This window comes from Culex quinquefasciatus, chromosome 1, assembly GCF_015732765.1.
Source record: "Culex quinquefasciatus strain JHB chromosome 1, VPISU_Cqui_1.0_pri_paternal, whole genome shotgun sequence".
In the NCBI taxonomy this organism is placed as follows: Eukaryota; Metazoa; Arthropoda; class Insecta; order Diptera; family Culicidae; genus Culex; species Culex quinquefasciatus.
In genome coordinates this window covers 70,716,985-70,733,969 of record NC_051861.1, presented here as the reverse complement: position 1 = coordinate 70,733,969, position 16,985 = coordinate 70,716,985, and the positions used below count along the sequence as shown (strand labels likewise).

Sequence of the window (16,985 nt, the reverse complement as noted above, 5' to 3'; positions counted from 1 at the left end):
TTCTGAATCTTTGCATAGCAAATTTGTATTTCTTTGCAAATTTTTCATCCACGTGGTAGCTGCCTGACGTATGGCGTCGCGGTGTTCATTAAGCTTTCATAGCATGCTAAAAAAAATTTGATGCTTTTTCAGGGAAAACCGTTGATTCCGGAGACATCGGCTTGTTTGCCGATGCGCCAGGTCTAGGGACAACGAATCCATTTGCTCTCTTCGGTAAATTGTTCTCCAGACCATTCCCCATAGGCCTGACCATACCAGAAGTTGGCGCGTGATTTTCTCAGACCTGTAGGAGCGTTTGAACAAAAAGTTCCAATTTCCCATAGTAATTCCCATGTAAACTTTAACCCTGATGCGCGGAGCCAGTTTACAACCAAATGAGCTGATATTTGGCATGAAAGTCCCTATGGGCATGCCTTACAAGGGGAACCATACTAAAACTTGATCCGAGAACTTTTTGAAAAACGTACCCATCCTAATATCCATTCTAAAGCCGAAAACCAAGGGTGGCCCATTCTGCCCCCATGGGCCATTCTGCCCCCCTGCCTTTATACATAAATACATCAATTCGGAGCGTCGGATCGAGGTGCTATTTGCTGTGTTGGGTTCGTATGAGCCCAAGGAAGGTTTATACGCTAACTAATTGACGCTTTGGCCACTTTTGAACCGATTCCGGAGCATCGGCAAATTGTATGGAGAAAGTTACGTCAAATCATATTTTGATCACAGGAGGCTGAATAAGCAAAAAATCAAAAAACGTCAACAAATGAATAAGGCAGAACGAAGTTTGTCGGGTAAGGCTTGTAATGTATAAAAACTCAGCCTATCAAAGTAACTCCATCTGTCAATGCCACCCCGGATTAAGGTACCTGAACTTGTTGCGTCTATCAAAGAATAATAAATTGCGAGCTAATCTTGAATCATTTGTTTCTTCTGTTCATGACTTTGAAACAAAAAGCTGTCCATATAAAAATAACATAAAATTAAAAAAAAAATCTGAATTTTGCGAATGGATCTAATAATTCAGTTATGACACATTAAATGAAATTGAACAAAACTACATTTTTGTATTTTATTTTAAGACACGATTTGACAAAATACAAAAAATATATCTTTTGAGTTTTGACATTTGTTTTTGAATTTGTTGTTTTCCATTTGTTCTCTTCTTAACCTGTAGGATTTTTTTTAAATGCCTTATGTTTTTAACGGGATTACATACGGCAAAAATATCAAGGATTGGTACTAGCACACAATTAAACTTTTTTATTTAATTTGTTTTCACTGGATTAAAATATACACTTTCAACCATTAATTTAAAGACATTTGGTTGTATCATTGTCGAGATAAACTGTCCCTAATCGCATAAATGACCCATATGCATTATCATCGCTTTTGAGTTATTGATGCAGTTTGGTTCAATCGTGTGCCCTTTCAAAAAAGCCTACAACATCCAGTACTCAGTTCTATAAATCAGGAGAAAATCAAGTTTTTTCGACCTGAAAAATTTATCAAATTGGTAGTTTCGAATCACCCTATTTCCTGAAAAATAAATAAAACAACATTAAGTGGAACTTTAAAATTTACAACCGTAATGAACAAACAAACAAACAAACAAACAAACGAACAGACACTGAAAACACCATCTAATGCGAATAAACAATTTTGAACAACATCATGGGTGGGTTCATAAAGCTCGGAAGGGTGGATTATGTGTTTTGGCGTTTGAGGGCATATGTACATATGTGGATAACATGTGGATGATGCGTCGGACACTGCAGCAGTGAATGGTTGTATGCGGGTCGATTTGTACACTCAACATCAATTTCAAAACTCTAGCAGACATTTGGGGGAGCTTTTTTGGGATGGGTGACACACTTTTTTTTATTTCTGTGGGAAAAACGGGAATGAAAACGAAACTTTGCGAAGAAACACACACACACACACACATAAACAATAAGCGACCAGTTCAGCCCTTAATCCAAAACAGTCCAGAACCACCAGCATGGTCCAGAACCGGCAGTTGTCCTGGATTTACCTGTCGCTGGAATCGAGCAGATGATGATCGAGTAGCACCGAGGGATCAAACGCAATAGTCGGCGGCAGCGGTGGGATATTGTCGCCGGCCATTCCACGGCATGAGCGCAACATAAATCTTTGCGAAGCGGCACTGCAATGGCGATATTTTTGGAAAAATAGTGACACGTGTGAGTTGTGAGAGTTTGGTGCGTGGTACTCTTTCCAATGCGATTTGTGGGGATCCGAGCGGACGGATAGACGGCTTTTCATCATCGCGGATTTCAACGCGGTTGGACGGACGGAAGAGTGCAAATTGCGGATCGTCACCAGCAGTGTCGAGAAGACGTCATAGGAATAAAGACACCACCGGATGTGTTGACAGGTGGTGCAGGGGGTGGCAAATAGGGTGGCTCACGACTGTTTTTCTAATCAGCCACCATCCAACACAATCTATTTTTTGAAACTTAATTCAAATAGATGCTTCTTTCAATATAACTATATTTTGGTGCATAAGTTGTACAGTCGACTCTCTGGTTGTCAATATCCAAGGGACCGTCGAGGAAGAGAATCATCAGTTTACAGAACGATGCAAAATGAAGACTCGATTGAAAATATTTTTTTCTTGATATCCAGCTATGGGAGAGAATCATGGCAACGTCCAACAAACAAAAACAAACTAATGTCATACACCCTTCAAGGCTTCGTTTCGCCAAGAAAAATGTATATGCAAGCCATGAGAAAGTGAAATTATTGACAACTGGAAGAGATTTTTAAAGAAAACAGAATCCAAGGGACCGTCGAGGAAGAGATCCTTCAAGCAACGGAAAATATCGAGGAATAAAGATAATTGAAGTATGCAGATTGAAGGGACTGAAGAATTCATCGATAGATGGAGAATTATTGATATCGAGAAGATCGACAGCCAGAGAGTCGACTGTATTTTCATATAAGTTTAAACAACCCTAGCTCACATTTTTTTGTACACCGTTTCAAGCCATTATTGATGATTAGTGAGGACATTTGATGGTGGTTGCGTTTGGGGATTGATTTATGCATGAATAATTTTTGAGGTTTTCTGTCGTTTTAGTGGTTTATGGTAAGAAATGAAGATGAACCATATCCTAAAACATGAATGCATGCCTTGAATCACAATCAAAAGTGGTTATCGCCGGTAAGCTAAGTCCACTAGCGTGCCCACCCCCTGACCAAATTTAGAACAAATTTCTGAGGATGGTGAGGCAGTTGCCCCATGTTGCCCCACCCTGTGCACGTTAGTGGCTAAGTCTAACTAGCAAAAATCAATATTCTACAAAGGCATGTAGAGCCAGAATTTAAACAATGCACAGTGACCGAGCCACGTAGCCCAGTGGTAACGCTTCCGCCTCGTAAGCGGTAGATCGGGGTTAAAATCCCGGCTCGGACCAACAAAACTGGTGATCATTTCCCTTCTGGAATCGATTGCTTAGCAAAGGGAAAGTAGTGCATCGTCACAAACTGGACCTTATCACGACACCTTTGGGAGGCGACCTATGGAATGTAAACATTAACCCTAACATGTTAACATTAAGTTGAGAATGAAACTGCCACTGAATCCGCTTTGTAAATGCCGACCCCGATACTCTTCAAGGGTGTTCCCCTCAGGAACTGGGAAAGATTTACTTTTTTTATAGTGAGAAAACGGCTCAAATATGACCGATTACTCAAGAACAATGTAAATTGCCTATATTTTCAAAAAGTTCATGAAAGTTCTGCTGTGTTCAGACCAGTAATTGAATATGTATTATAAAGATGTGAAAACTCAATTGAAAAAGCAAAAAGGTAGATCCCAAACCCTCACTTATTATTAAAAAAGAACTACCACGTAAGACTGAAAACCATTGGAAGAAAATATATGACCAGCCACGTGGACCCCATTTTTTTGAAAATCTCAAACACCTCTCCCCCCCCTTGGACAATTGTAGATAAAATTTCTTGTTTAACGTAACGAGCCTTTTACTTTCTTTCCAACAAATTAAATTCAATTTACCTTCAAAACATTCAGCAAAGATTTTTGATCTCTTTTAGTTTTGAATGGACAATTAATCATCAATTTTCCAGTTTGATATACCAAAACAAAATTGTAATCAAGTTCATTTTTTCACGAATCTCCGCCAGAATTTGTTTCCATTTGTTATAATTTGTTATAATGGGCCCTAAAAAAAAAAAGTTTTTTAAGCTATTAAAGGTTTGTGAAGTAAGTTCAGAGCCGTTGCAAATATTTTGCCTTCCTCACTAAAATTGAACTTTTTATTTAAAGCTCGAAAACCCGCCTTGATGTATACATATCGACTCAGAATCGAAAACTAACTTAATCCACCTATGTGGTTGGTGGCTGTATGTGTGTGTGTAGGGGAAGGTGGGGCAAGACGACCATATGGGGCAAGAGGAACAATCGCTCGTACGGCCGCAATTTTTACAATTTTGATTATTTCCAGTACGAGGAATTGTTGCTAGCAATGCAATTAGCTGATTCTACTACCACATAACCGCCAAAACGACGAAAACGCCACGGGGCATAAGATTTAATGAAGTTTTTTTCAAAACCTTTGTTTTCTTATAATATTTGGAAAGTACAAAATAAGGCTTACGGTTCGTTTTAAGGCTCATTTTATCAAAATGCTATTTTTCCTAGATCAGTAGTGTCCCTACCAATGACATGCACCTATTACAAAGTATGATTTAACTTTTGATTATTTTTATTGAGAGCTTTTAAAAAACTTTGTTCAGGTGGGGCAAGTGTACCATATGGATTTTTAGTATGGAAAAAATACGAATTGCTGCAACAACATATTTTATAGGGAAATAAATACATGAAAGTACTTAAAAACTGATAAACAATCGTTAAAAAAGTTGTCCATACAAAATATAGTGATATTATGAAAATTTTCTATTTATCATCCAAGGAATTTTTTTTTTTGTAAAAACGATAAATTTTTTAGTAAAATATTATTATTCAATCTAAAAATGGAAGAATCCTTTCAAATACATTCTAATCTGATGTATCTAAGTGATAACAGTTCAATTGTTCGCAAATTAACATGTTTTTTCATGCATTGTTCCTCTTGCCCCAACGGGTTGTTCGTCTTGCCCCACTAGTTGAGTAGAACATACAGAAAATCAATAATTTTAAAATCATTTTTTTACATTAAAAAACTGGATTTTTTAAAAACTTGTTCTAACAAAGTCTTAGTCAAGACCTAGAATAAGATGATTATAATAAAATCCGACAGATTTTTTAACATTTTAATGGGTTATAACGAGTATTTCCTTAGCTTGTTACACTTGCCCCACTTTCCCCTATGTGACCAGTAATGTCACTCAGTTTTCTCAGCACTGGCTGAACCGATTTTGACCAAACCAAAAGCATTCGACTAAGTTTAGGGTCCCATACGGTGCTATTGAATTGTTTGAAGTTTCGATAAGTAGTTCAAAAGTTATGTATAAAAATGTGTTTTCACATATTTTCGGAAGTTGAATAAATGGCAGTAAACTGAACCAAACATCTTCATGTTACACATCATTAGATAGGTAATTGAAAGACCTTTCTAACGAATCCACAACATTGATAATCTGGCAACCCTGTCTAGAGTTCTGACCACTTAAGTGATATTTTTGTACTTTTTATGTAGCCGGATCTCACTTAAATGCATGTAAACAATGTCCGAATCCATCATACGACCCATCGTTGGTTAGGTAATTGAAAGACCTTTCCAATGAGTCTAAAATATTGAAGATCTGGCAACCCTGTCTCGAGTTATTTTTGTACTTTTTTTGTAGCCGGATCTCAATTAAATGTATGTAAAAAATGTCCGGATCCATCATCCGGCCCATCGTTGGTAAGGTCATTGAAAGACCTTTCCAACGAGTCTAAAACATTGCAGATCTGGCAACCCTGTCTCAAGCTATGACCACTTATGATGCCACTTATGAGCCCTTGAGTGATATGTGTGTTTTTTTGTATTCCGGAACTTAACGAAATTAGACGAAATTTGTGTCCAAGCCCATCATATCACAGATCACCGATTGTTGGAAAAGAGTGAGGAAGGCACCTACCACATAGGTGGATTAAGTTAGTTTTTTAAAGATTATTTCGTTTCCCCCTCCCTCCCTTCAATAATAGGTCGAAGAATCAGGAGGTAATAACAATATTTTTTCAAAACACAAAAATATGTAAATATAAGTCTAAAATAAAAACAATCTGAAATCTGTACAGGTTTAAGGGAAAACATATTTTAAATGTAAATAAAAATTTCAAACTTTTATAAACATTTTCGGCCAGTGCAAATTTTATTTCTGTTTTTAAACAAATAATACATAAGTTCTAAGACCACAGATTGATTGGCGATTGTCCACGCACCATACAAACAAGTTTTTTTTATGGACAATGTCCACGAAGGAAGGTGGGGGTTGAGATTTCCAAAAAAATGTCCACGTGGTTTATGGATGGTCCCTAATAATAAAGAACGATACTTAGTTTTATTCATATTCCTGCTCTGATTTTTTCAGATTTATATTGTAAACAATAAACAAAAGGTACACTAACAATGCAAAACGCTTACCTAAAATGGTGCAGCGGCTGGTAAATTGGACGGCGCATCACCAGCAGCTTCGGCAGATGGTTGATGAAGATCGTGCGCACCCACGGAGCCATCGTGTGCGTTTGTGGCGATCGGAAGTGAATGTTGAGCACAATCACGGTGACACATATACTGCAAGGGCGGAAAAGGAAACGAAAGGTGCTACATTAATTGACCCCAAACTAACGTGATTAAGTGGGCGAAAATTTTTTCTTTTGACTGGACCCCCACGTGAAAGAACCGATGAATCGCCTTCCCTCGTTGGACGAAGAAATTCAATTAGGCGTAAAATAAAATTAATTATTTGTGTGTACTGGGGAGTACATACATTTTCCCACCCCAGACCAAGAAAAGCCAGCAGACGTTCTTTATTCCCTCTGCTGGTTGGGGCCAGGTTTGCAAGGTTGGAAATTGCGGGAGTAAATCGGCTTACCTGAACGTATCGAGGATCATAGTGAAGAGTACGAATTTTCCCAGCAGTGGCACCACTAGTGACGTCGGTGGAATGATTTCCGCCAGCAGCAAGAAGAACACAGTCAACGAGAGCAGGATGGATATGCTTAACGATACCTTAAAAAAAAGAAAAAGTGAGACCGGAAATGAAATGAGAGAAAATGAAAACGGAAATGTAATTACGTTTTATCGAATAAATGAAATGCTTCGAAGCAGCTCAGAGTGAGTTGTTGTATAAATGTGACTGGCAGAGGGGTTTTTCTTCTTCTTATTTTTGTTATAGCCAGCCAGCCTCATTCGCTGTATATCTTTGAAGGCTGGTGGTTATTCCTTTGGTGTGGTCGCGAGCGCCACTTGCTGGCTCGCTGGCAGAACGACAAACGACGAGAAAGGTCATCAAGACACAGAGGAAAATGTCTGTTGCTGTAATCATTTTATGGCATCTGTCTATTGAGCAGGGAAGTTTTTAACAATGCGAATTGTGCTGCAGCAGCCCTAAAAGAAGCAGCAACGAAAGCCGTTTATTGCCAGATTGATGGGTTGATAGCGAGCCGAGATCACGAGATCCCAAAAGTACGATAACGAAATTGGCCTTTATGCTGATGTGGCGATATATTTTTTATTGCTGTTTAATTTTTGGGGTGCAGCAGCAGCCCCAAATCCCTTTCGCAGTTTTCTTCAACTCAAGTTTAATTGCCGGCGGGCAGAGTTGGGACTTTGGATTGGCTCTTTACGAGATATCAAAACAAATAAGACTCGAAAATTAGGTTAAATCCCAAAGTGAGAGATTTATGTTATCAGAGGAGTAAGGGCGATGATCGGTGTGTAATCAGACTGATCTTTTTGACATAAAGGTCATTAGTCGAAATTTGAGTAATTCAGATTAATGCAGTTGTATATGAAACCTTATGATTTTTTCAGTTTTCAGCACATCACAGGTAATTTGGAGTTAAAACTCGGCCCTGATGGAAATATTTTCGAAGTCATTGAAAATAAGGTAACAAGATGATGTTATTCATTCTTTGAGCAATTTGTATATTTGGACCCACCCCCTAACATTTGACATAAAATTCCATTCAAAAAGCGTTTTTCGGAATTGCAATAAATGTTGTAAACCGTTGCCAAACTTGATTTTTGCAGCACTCTTTGTATGTTCGACTCGTGCTGAAAAAAACTTCTTTTCGCTACTTGTTGCAGAAACTATTTTTTAACAATAGTTTGAAAACTGGAAGTTTCGATACGACCTAGAGAACAAATCGAGCAAACTATACAAATCCTGCTTCTTAATAGAAAAATTAATTATATATATAGCAATTCCATTTGAAAAGAGCCCAAACCGAAAAAAAAGTTCTCCGATCGGGCTCAACATTTTTCTGGGGGTTCCTCGGCCAAAATAATTAGACCCGTATTTTTTTGTTTGGCCATTAGGGTGACCTACATCTTGCTAGGGTGGTTCGAAAAATGGCAATTTTTGTCATTTTTCGCAAAAATCACTTTTTTCGAAAAATCATATATCCGCGCCATTTCATCCGATTTTAGCTGTCTTAGACGCAAAAGAAAGGTGATGAGTTTGGCTATTTGAGAAAAATAGTACGAAGTTCCAAAAATCTAGCTTAACTATTGAAAAAGTCGTATGAAAACTTAAAATGGCGTTTTGACCGTGTCTGGACCAAAGAGCCTATGTCTGAAAATATGTTTATCGGATTCCTCGGAAAATTTTACATAACATTTTAAAAAATTGGCGATGTCGAACCGTACGTTTCCAAGATATGATTTTTTGAAAATAAGTTTTTCGACGCGCCGCGCACAAAAACAGGAAAATGATGAAATCGGCAAAAAATCAACTTTTTTCACTAAAACTGCGATAACTTAAAAATTTCAGCGATGACCTATACATGTCTGGGTACCAAAAGTTGCGTCTTTCAATTACTCAATTAATATTGAGATCTCTAATACGTTTCACGCTAGTTGCAGACCAGATTATCCAGGACGAATTAAAACCAACAATGATTTGGGTTTTCTAGTTTCTCTTAGCCTTAAGAAAACTATAATTACAATAGCCGACTCGGTCCTTACCAGATCCCAGTACCAAAAAGGACCTATTGAAAATAATTTTATTAAAAAAAAAGGATTTGGGTTTTTGTAGATTATTAAAGAATATGGCCAACTAGTTTAAAAAGAGGCCTAAACATTTTGATAGAAACTACAATATTGGTAAAAGCTGAAAAAAATAAGTCATATACAGTATGTAAAAAAAGTATTTACACCCCTTGGGCACTATGCACAATTTGTGATGAAACATGTAAAAAAAATAAAGTTTGACAGGAACCTAGTACTACGTTTTGTTCAAAAACTCATGCCAAACATTTTGCTACAAAAAGCTCATGAAAAGATGATTTCTATAAAAAGTTATATAACAAATACTATTACGAAAATAAAAAAAGGCGCAAAAAAAGTATGTAAAAAAAACGAAACTATTGGCACTACGCCCCCCGGGGCATGGCCTTCCTCTAACGTGGGATTTCTGCTCCAGCGCCTCTGACGAGACAGGAGAAACCGGGACCGACGTTTTACTTCACCATCCGATAGAAGCTCAGTGGATAAGGCGGGAATCGAACCCGCGTCTCATAGCATCATCGGGATCGGCAGCCGAAGCCGCTACCCCTGCGCCACGAGACCCACCAAAAAAAGTATGTACACCTTTCAAAAAATTAACATAAATAATGTTATTTGTTGACAAATCACCATAAATCCATTCTCCCAACTCCAAATAGGCATCCTTGACTGATTAAAAAAATAATTTGGATTGAATATAAAGTTTACTAACTACTTAGTATAAAAGTTTATATAACTCTGGAAATTCTATATAAAACTTATCTAAACTTAATTTTGCAAACTTTTAATTCATCTAAATGTCAATATATTACCATATAATTGCTAAATAAACATTTTGGAGTGGGTATAACACCGTTTTGGGGTATTTGTATCGATAGAATAGATTTTCGTTGGAATTTCGTACCAACCCGGAATTACGTCGTAGGAAAATCCGCCGGCATCCGAACCGGTCCACGATTCACAAGTCAATCTATGTGGAATCGGAAAGGGCATAAAATTTCCGATCTTTTGATACCCAAACATCTACTTTTTCTTTAAAACCTACGTTTTTAAATACCTGGGCAAAAAGTAAGTTTGATCCACGAGAACAAAAATTACGAAATTCCATACATTTTTGGCAGGTTGCTCAAACGAAACCATAACAACGTTTTTGCTTAGGTATTTAAAAACGTAGGTTTTAAAGAAAACCTAGATGTTTGGGTATCAAAAGATCGGAAATTTTATGCCCTTTCCGATTCCACACAGGTTAACTTGTGAATCGTGGACCGGTTCGGATGCCGGCGGATTTTCCTACGACGTAATTCCGGGTTGGTACGAAATTCCAACGAAAAATCTATTCTATCGATACAAATACCCCCAAAACGGTGTTATACCCACTAGGATGTAACAAAAATGACTTTTTGGCGGGCATTCAAGGGTTTGTTCCAGTGGGCATACTAAGCCTAAATCCAAAATATGAGCTTGATTGGACGTAACAGGAGCTGGCGCTCCGCCTTTCAATTTTAAATGGGATTTAACCCGTAAAAAAAGATTTTTTCAAAAATGTCACTTTTTGAGGCATTTTGGCCACTGAAGCGTTTATTTTCAACATCATTGGCGTGTAGGCCAGATCCTTGCGCATCTTTTGGTATATATAACATTGAAATTTGGAGCACCCTGGAGCTCGGTAAAGACCTTCAAAGTTTGGCATTTTTTCGAAAAATCGGTCCCGGCAAAATCAAATGGCGTCTAGGGCGTCGCGAGGCGCGACGCATATCTTTTTTGCCGGGACCGATTTTTCGAAAAAATGCCAAACTTTGAAGGCCTGTACCGAACTCCAGGGTGCTCCAAATGTCAATGTTATATATACCAAAAGATGCGCAAGGATCTGGCCTACACGCCAATGATGTTGAAAATAAACGCTTCAGTGGCCAAAATGCCTAAAAAAGTGACATTTTTGAAAAAAATCATTTTTTACGGGTTAAATCCCATTTAAAATTGAAAGGCGGAGCGCCAGCTCCTGTTACGTTCAATCAAGCTCATATTTTGGATTTAGGCTTAGTATGCCCACTGGAACAAACCCTTGAATGCCCGCCAAAAAGTCATTTTTGTTACACTCTAATACCCACTCCAAAATGTTTATTTAGCAATTTTATGGTAATATATTGACATTTAGTTGAATCAAAAGTTTGCAAAATTAAGTTTAGATAAGTTTTATATAGAATTTCCAGAGTTATATAAACTTTTATACTAAGTAGTTAGTAAACTTTATATTCAATCCAAATTCTTTTTTTAATCAGTCAAGGATGCCTATTTGGAGTTGGGATACTGGATTTATGGTGATTTGTCAACAAATAACATTATTTATGTTAATTTTTCGAAAGGTGTACAAACTTTTTTTGCACCTTTTTTATTTTCGTAATAGTATTTGTTATATAACTTTTTATAGAAATCATCTTTTCATGAGCTTTTTGTAGCAAAATGTTTGGCATGAGTTTCATCTTAGTACCAGGTTCCTGTCAAACTTTAAATTTTTTACATGTTTCATCACAAAATGTGCATAGTGCCCAAGGGGTGTAAATACTTTTTTTACATACTGTATAATTATGACATCTTCTGTAATTTTTTTTTTGATAAATTTTTCTTACTCTTGTCTAGTCCATAGTAATAAGTAATAATACTTTCGATTGAACTACGATGTAAAACACAGCTGAAAGGATCACCAAAACTCTGTTATGTACCTAAACGAACGCATTGTAACTTGATTATTCACAAATAAAACCGAATTAAATAATTATTACATTTATTTATTGTATTAACTTTGGTCAGTATTTACGTGATTATAAATTCAAAAAATGTAAAACCCATGGCGTCAACTGGGGTGAATCGAAACTAAACATGGACAACAGTTTTGAATGAATTCGTCAAAAATATGATATATTAAATATTGTGCAAAGAAATATTAATAACCCAAATCATGGTAATATGGTTGTTAAACACTTCCCCAAAATGTGTCATGTAATACTTATCCTTGGTGCGGACAAAGGCACCAGCCCAAAAATATATAACTGTTGAAAATCCAAAGGGCACGTGAAATATATGCCACGCCATGAGAATGCGTATGAAACCAATGAAGTCAAATAAATTTAAGCTGAATAGAATATGAGACAGCTACCTAGAGAGAAACACATCCAAACAGAATCATCTTCCCAAATTTTCACCCATTTAAATCAATTACAAAACAATCTTCTCCAACTCAACTAAATAGGTTAGTAATCGTGAAATCTGGCTAAGCTTTTCCGCTAAACCGAATGACATTTACCGCCTGCTTGGTTTCACCATTACACACGCCTAATTAACTTTTGATGACAAACAATTCCTCGGATTAGGTGGCATGGCGATGCTCAAGTGCTTCTCACCACGATGATTACGGATGCTGTGACACATTTCGCCTGGCATCCGTTGCTGCTGAAGAGGAGTTGAAGGCTGATGATGCCTGCTGCAAGGGTACTAAATAATTAATTTTTTCGCAGGTCTGAGGAGAATCCCGCCAACTAAAACCAAAGCCGTCGCTTTGTGGAAGGCTGTTGGTGAAAAGTTGAAACCATTCAACCAGAGACCGGATTGGCCTCCTTTTCATTATCGTCATCTCCATCATCATCATCATCGCCACCAGTTTCCGCACTAGTAATCTCCGGTTGTGGGTCATGCTTGAAGAACGTGGATGTCGTTTAGAATGTGGATTTGAACTCGAATTGATTGAATTTATAAATGAAAAATTTAATAACAATTTGAAACCAATAAAGCTGATTCGTCAGCTAAATGAGACATATCAATAAATCTCTCTTTAATTTTATTGTCGTTGCGTGCAATATGATCTTTTTTAAGTACCTGTCATATAAATTCCGATGATCATAAACAAACAATCCGGCGTTCGCTGAAACCGCTTCTCTTCCCAGGACCTCGTGATTTATGGACATTCCCACTACGCCACCACAACACCCCGGATCGTTTTACCCTACTTGCCCAGCAGCGTCAGAGCTCTCTAATCGTCAGCCAGCCATCGCTGAGCTTTGATCCAAAGGATTCAGTGATGCAAGAGCGACGGGAAGTTCAATTATAATTAAATAATTTACGAGATTGCGCCTCTCAACACTAGGCCCTGAGAGAGGAGCAGGAGAGTGTATCGTATTACTATGAACATTCTCGTGATGGATATTCCGAACGGGGCGCAGTATCGAGCACCATTCAGTCTGAGAAGGAGGTCATCCGGGAAAGAGCTGCTCTTTATAACAAAACTCAGTTGCACAAAGTTGCAGATTCTTTTTTTTTACTTTTTAAAAAAAATCTTTGAAACTTTTTGTTCAAACCTTGTTTTATGCTTCCTGAAATAATATTTAAGCCTTTACATTTCTTGGATTATTTTATTATTATGTAACATCACGGTAAGCTTTAAAGTTTTGGAAATATTAAAAAATCTAAAACCAGTTTTTATTGACCCGTTACAGACAAGATTGTGTGTGTGTTTGTATAGGTTATATTTTGTTTTATATAAATTAGTCCTTTTTATGCAACTGAGTATCGACAGCATCCAGGGTATGCTACACTTTCGTTGCCGGGATGGTGATGATAATGCTGATAGCATGCTGATGATGTTGCTCTTCCCCTTTCGTTCATTTCCTTCCTTAATTTCACCCCCTTCTCCATTCTCTCTCTCCCCCCCCCTGAACCAAACTGGAAAGTACTTAAAAACAAACACAACCGGTGAACCCGCTCCGTCGATGATGGCTTGCGGCCCTGAATTAGACGCTTCTTCCAGAAGAGATATTTCCTACTAGTGCCTCACCCCATCACGGTGCGGCTAATAAGCGGAGAGGTTTGCTGTTTTATAATGAATATCGGTAATTGACGGAATCGTTAACGCGATTGATGGCGGTTTCCCGTGCCGGCCGCGGCTGAATGACGCGATGCGATTTGATGGTTGGTCGTTTGGGTCAGAGCTTCTTGATTCTGGTCGGATTCTGGCTCTTGCGTCTTACGGAAGGATTCTGATCTACGTGGTTGAATTAGGGATTGCGTGCTCGGGAAATATTTCTTGGGTTTTCATTACGCAAGCATAAATCCGCGATGTAATTATTGAACTTTTTGCTCCAAAGTTTGGTGGTGCGTGGTTCTGACCCTTAATAAAAAAGTAAATATTTTTGTGGCTCCTAAAGTTTTTTTTGAAAAGGTCCAATAAACCAATTTTTTAGTTTTTGCTTTTTGGGTGTTTTTCAATACCCCTGACTCAAGACGGTTTCAAAAACACCCAAAAAGCAAAAACTGGAAATTTGGTTTATTGGACCATTTAAAAAAAACTCCAGATTTTGACTCCATCAATCATATTTTTAAAAATATATACCTTCAAACTTGAAAAACCGATTTTCTCAAAAAAAAAAAAAAACAAAATGGTCGTTGTCACAAGATAACACACAACAGACGATATCTTTGCGTATGACGTAAACGGACCAGGGTATTTGTCCCTATTTTGGGTCTACTACTTTTAATTTGATGTATTCATGAATAAGTTGGTTTTTGAATGCTTAAGCTCATACATTATCAACATTTTAATACAAAATACCTTATATCGCTGTAAAAGCACGAAAAACTAAAACACTTTTTGCCCATATTTTGGGGATATTGCTCCTAGCATACGACCTTCTTTGTGCATATTTTCGGCCTACCTTCTGATTGGTTGAAATCTAGAAGCTGAACTTGTGAACTTTTTTGACGTACGGTTCAGCCCCGACTCCTACAGTACAGCCGCACAAATTCGGTCGACAAATATGCCAAATCATTGTGAGGTTTTCAGTCACAAATAAACATAAGAATGATTGATTTAACTTGCATTACGTGCATAATTAGCATGGACATGATTTATATCATTCTTTTTGCGTAGCCAAACAACAAGCCCGTAATATGCAAGAAAGACTGTAACTTGTGAAAAGCGCACACACTGTCACAATTTGTAGAAGTGTCAAATGGACTGAAAATACAGCCATTCTCTTCGAGAGACTTTAATCAGATATTTTATTGATTTGGTGGCAGTTTAGTGATTGTTTTTGCAATGGGATTGTGCAAACACCCATAAAAACATATTGCCGGTGGTTGGAGATTCGGGGGGCGGCTCTCATTCATGTGCTGAGCGATGAACGTTTTGACGCTGAGTGCCAAGAAGCGGTAAGCAAAAGTGGTGAAAATTTTGGACCTAATGGGCAAGTTGCAATTTGCTAAGAAAAAAGTGAAGAGTGATATATTTATTGCATTATTTCTAATTCAAGAGGAAAAAGTGTATTATTCTTGCCCACCAAAATGAAGATAATGACAGCATGAATCATTCTCAAGTGGCAGATCCCTGCCAGATTTGGTGAAATGCTCAATTTTGTTGAATTAGACCCAAAATAGGTACTAGGCCCAAAATAGGGACAAATACCCTAAACCGATTTGGTCCGGATTCGTGTCTTTGGATCCGTCTTGAGGTCCCAGAACTTTCCGCACAGTGCATTCAAATGGTTCATTAAATTTGTCATAGGTCATAGGTTAACGATACACAGCAAAAAAAAGTTTTAATTTTGGAATGTTGAAAATTTGGTAGGTTGAATATTGCCTCTTTTTTGAGTAATGTTACCTAAAAATGAGTAAAAATGTGAACCTGATTAATATTCACCTGAAACTGATGCTAATTCAGCATTTTTTATGTAATGTTGACACAAAATGTGTCACTATTCCCTGATAAAATTACCATCATTTTTTTCTGTGTATCCAAAGCTTTCATATTTATTTATTGTACGTTTCTTTCAAAGGTACACCCAGAACTGGGCATCGGTATACGCGAGGATAAAAAGAGCATGGTTCGGTAGTAAAATGGCACTGTGGATGGACAGAGATGATAAATCCCGGAATTACCGAGAGTACCTAATTCGTGGGTTCATTTTCCAAAAAAATCACCCCTCAAAAATAAAAGCGACGATACCGAGATTCGAACTCGAGACCTTCGGCATATTAAACTGCGCCTTTGCCGTATCAGCCACCACGGTTCTGTTATTCTGGGGCGGTCATTTGTTCATATAAGCCGCTCAATGGGATGAACAATTTTGATGAATGAATGAACACGATTTGTTGTTGTTGTAGTGCGAGAAGTCTTTACTCTCGCCAAAAAGTACTTTCCTCTCGATTTTTTCGAAAGGACTTTCCGCATGGAGTTTAACTTTGGGTGCATGCTTCAACATCTTTTTCAACTGTTCCAAAGCAAGAAAACGCTTTATGGAAAGTTAGCATGTTTTTTTGTTTAAAAAATACATTCGAGCCGGAATTATTATGGTAATCTGAAATCCATCTTTTTTTATATCCACCCTTTTTTATTTCGTTTGTGAAAGAATACTTACAATGTTGCCTTCCTCATTGAAGTAAGGCTATAATCCTGCTCTGAAAATTAAATTTTTATTAAAAGCTCGGAGACCCACCCTCATGCATACCTATCGACTATATATGACCAAAATTCTTGCCAAGTTTTTCAGCACTGGCTGACCCGGTTTTGATGAAACTACACAGAGTCTCATTCGACTTGGTTTAAGGTCTCATACTGCGCTATTGAATTGTTTTAAGTTCAAAAGTTATGTGTAAAAATGTGTTTTCTCACCTAAATGTATGTTAACTATGTCCGGATTCATCATCCAACCCATCGTTTGTTAGGTTATCGAAAGACCTTTCCAACGAGTTTAAAACATTGAAGATCTGGCAACCCTGTCTCGAGTTATGACCACCTAAGCG

The 16,985-nt window shown here is 37.6% G+C and overlaps 1 protein-coding gene across 1 annotated transcript in view; it reads right to left on the bottom strand.

Annotated features, from left to right (window-relative positions):
* Nucleotides 1–16,985, bottom strand: part of LOC6048699 (acetylcholine receptor subunit alpha-like) — a 282,182-nt gene that overhangs the window by 19,192 nt on the left and 246,005 nt on the right. The window contains 3 exon segments of the mRNA XM_038248068.1: nt 2,033–2,164; nt 6,612–6,761; nt 7,063–7,199. Of these exon segments, the coding sequence (XP_038103996.1) occupies nt 2,033–2,164; nt 6,612–6,761; nt 7,063–7,199 (419 nt within the window).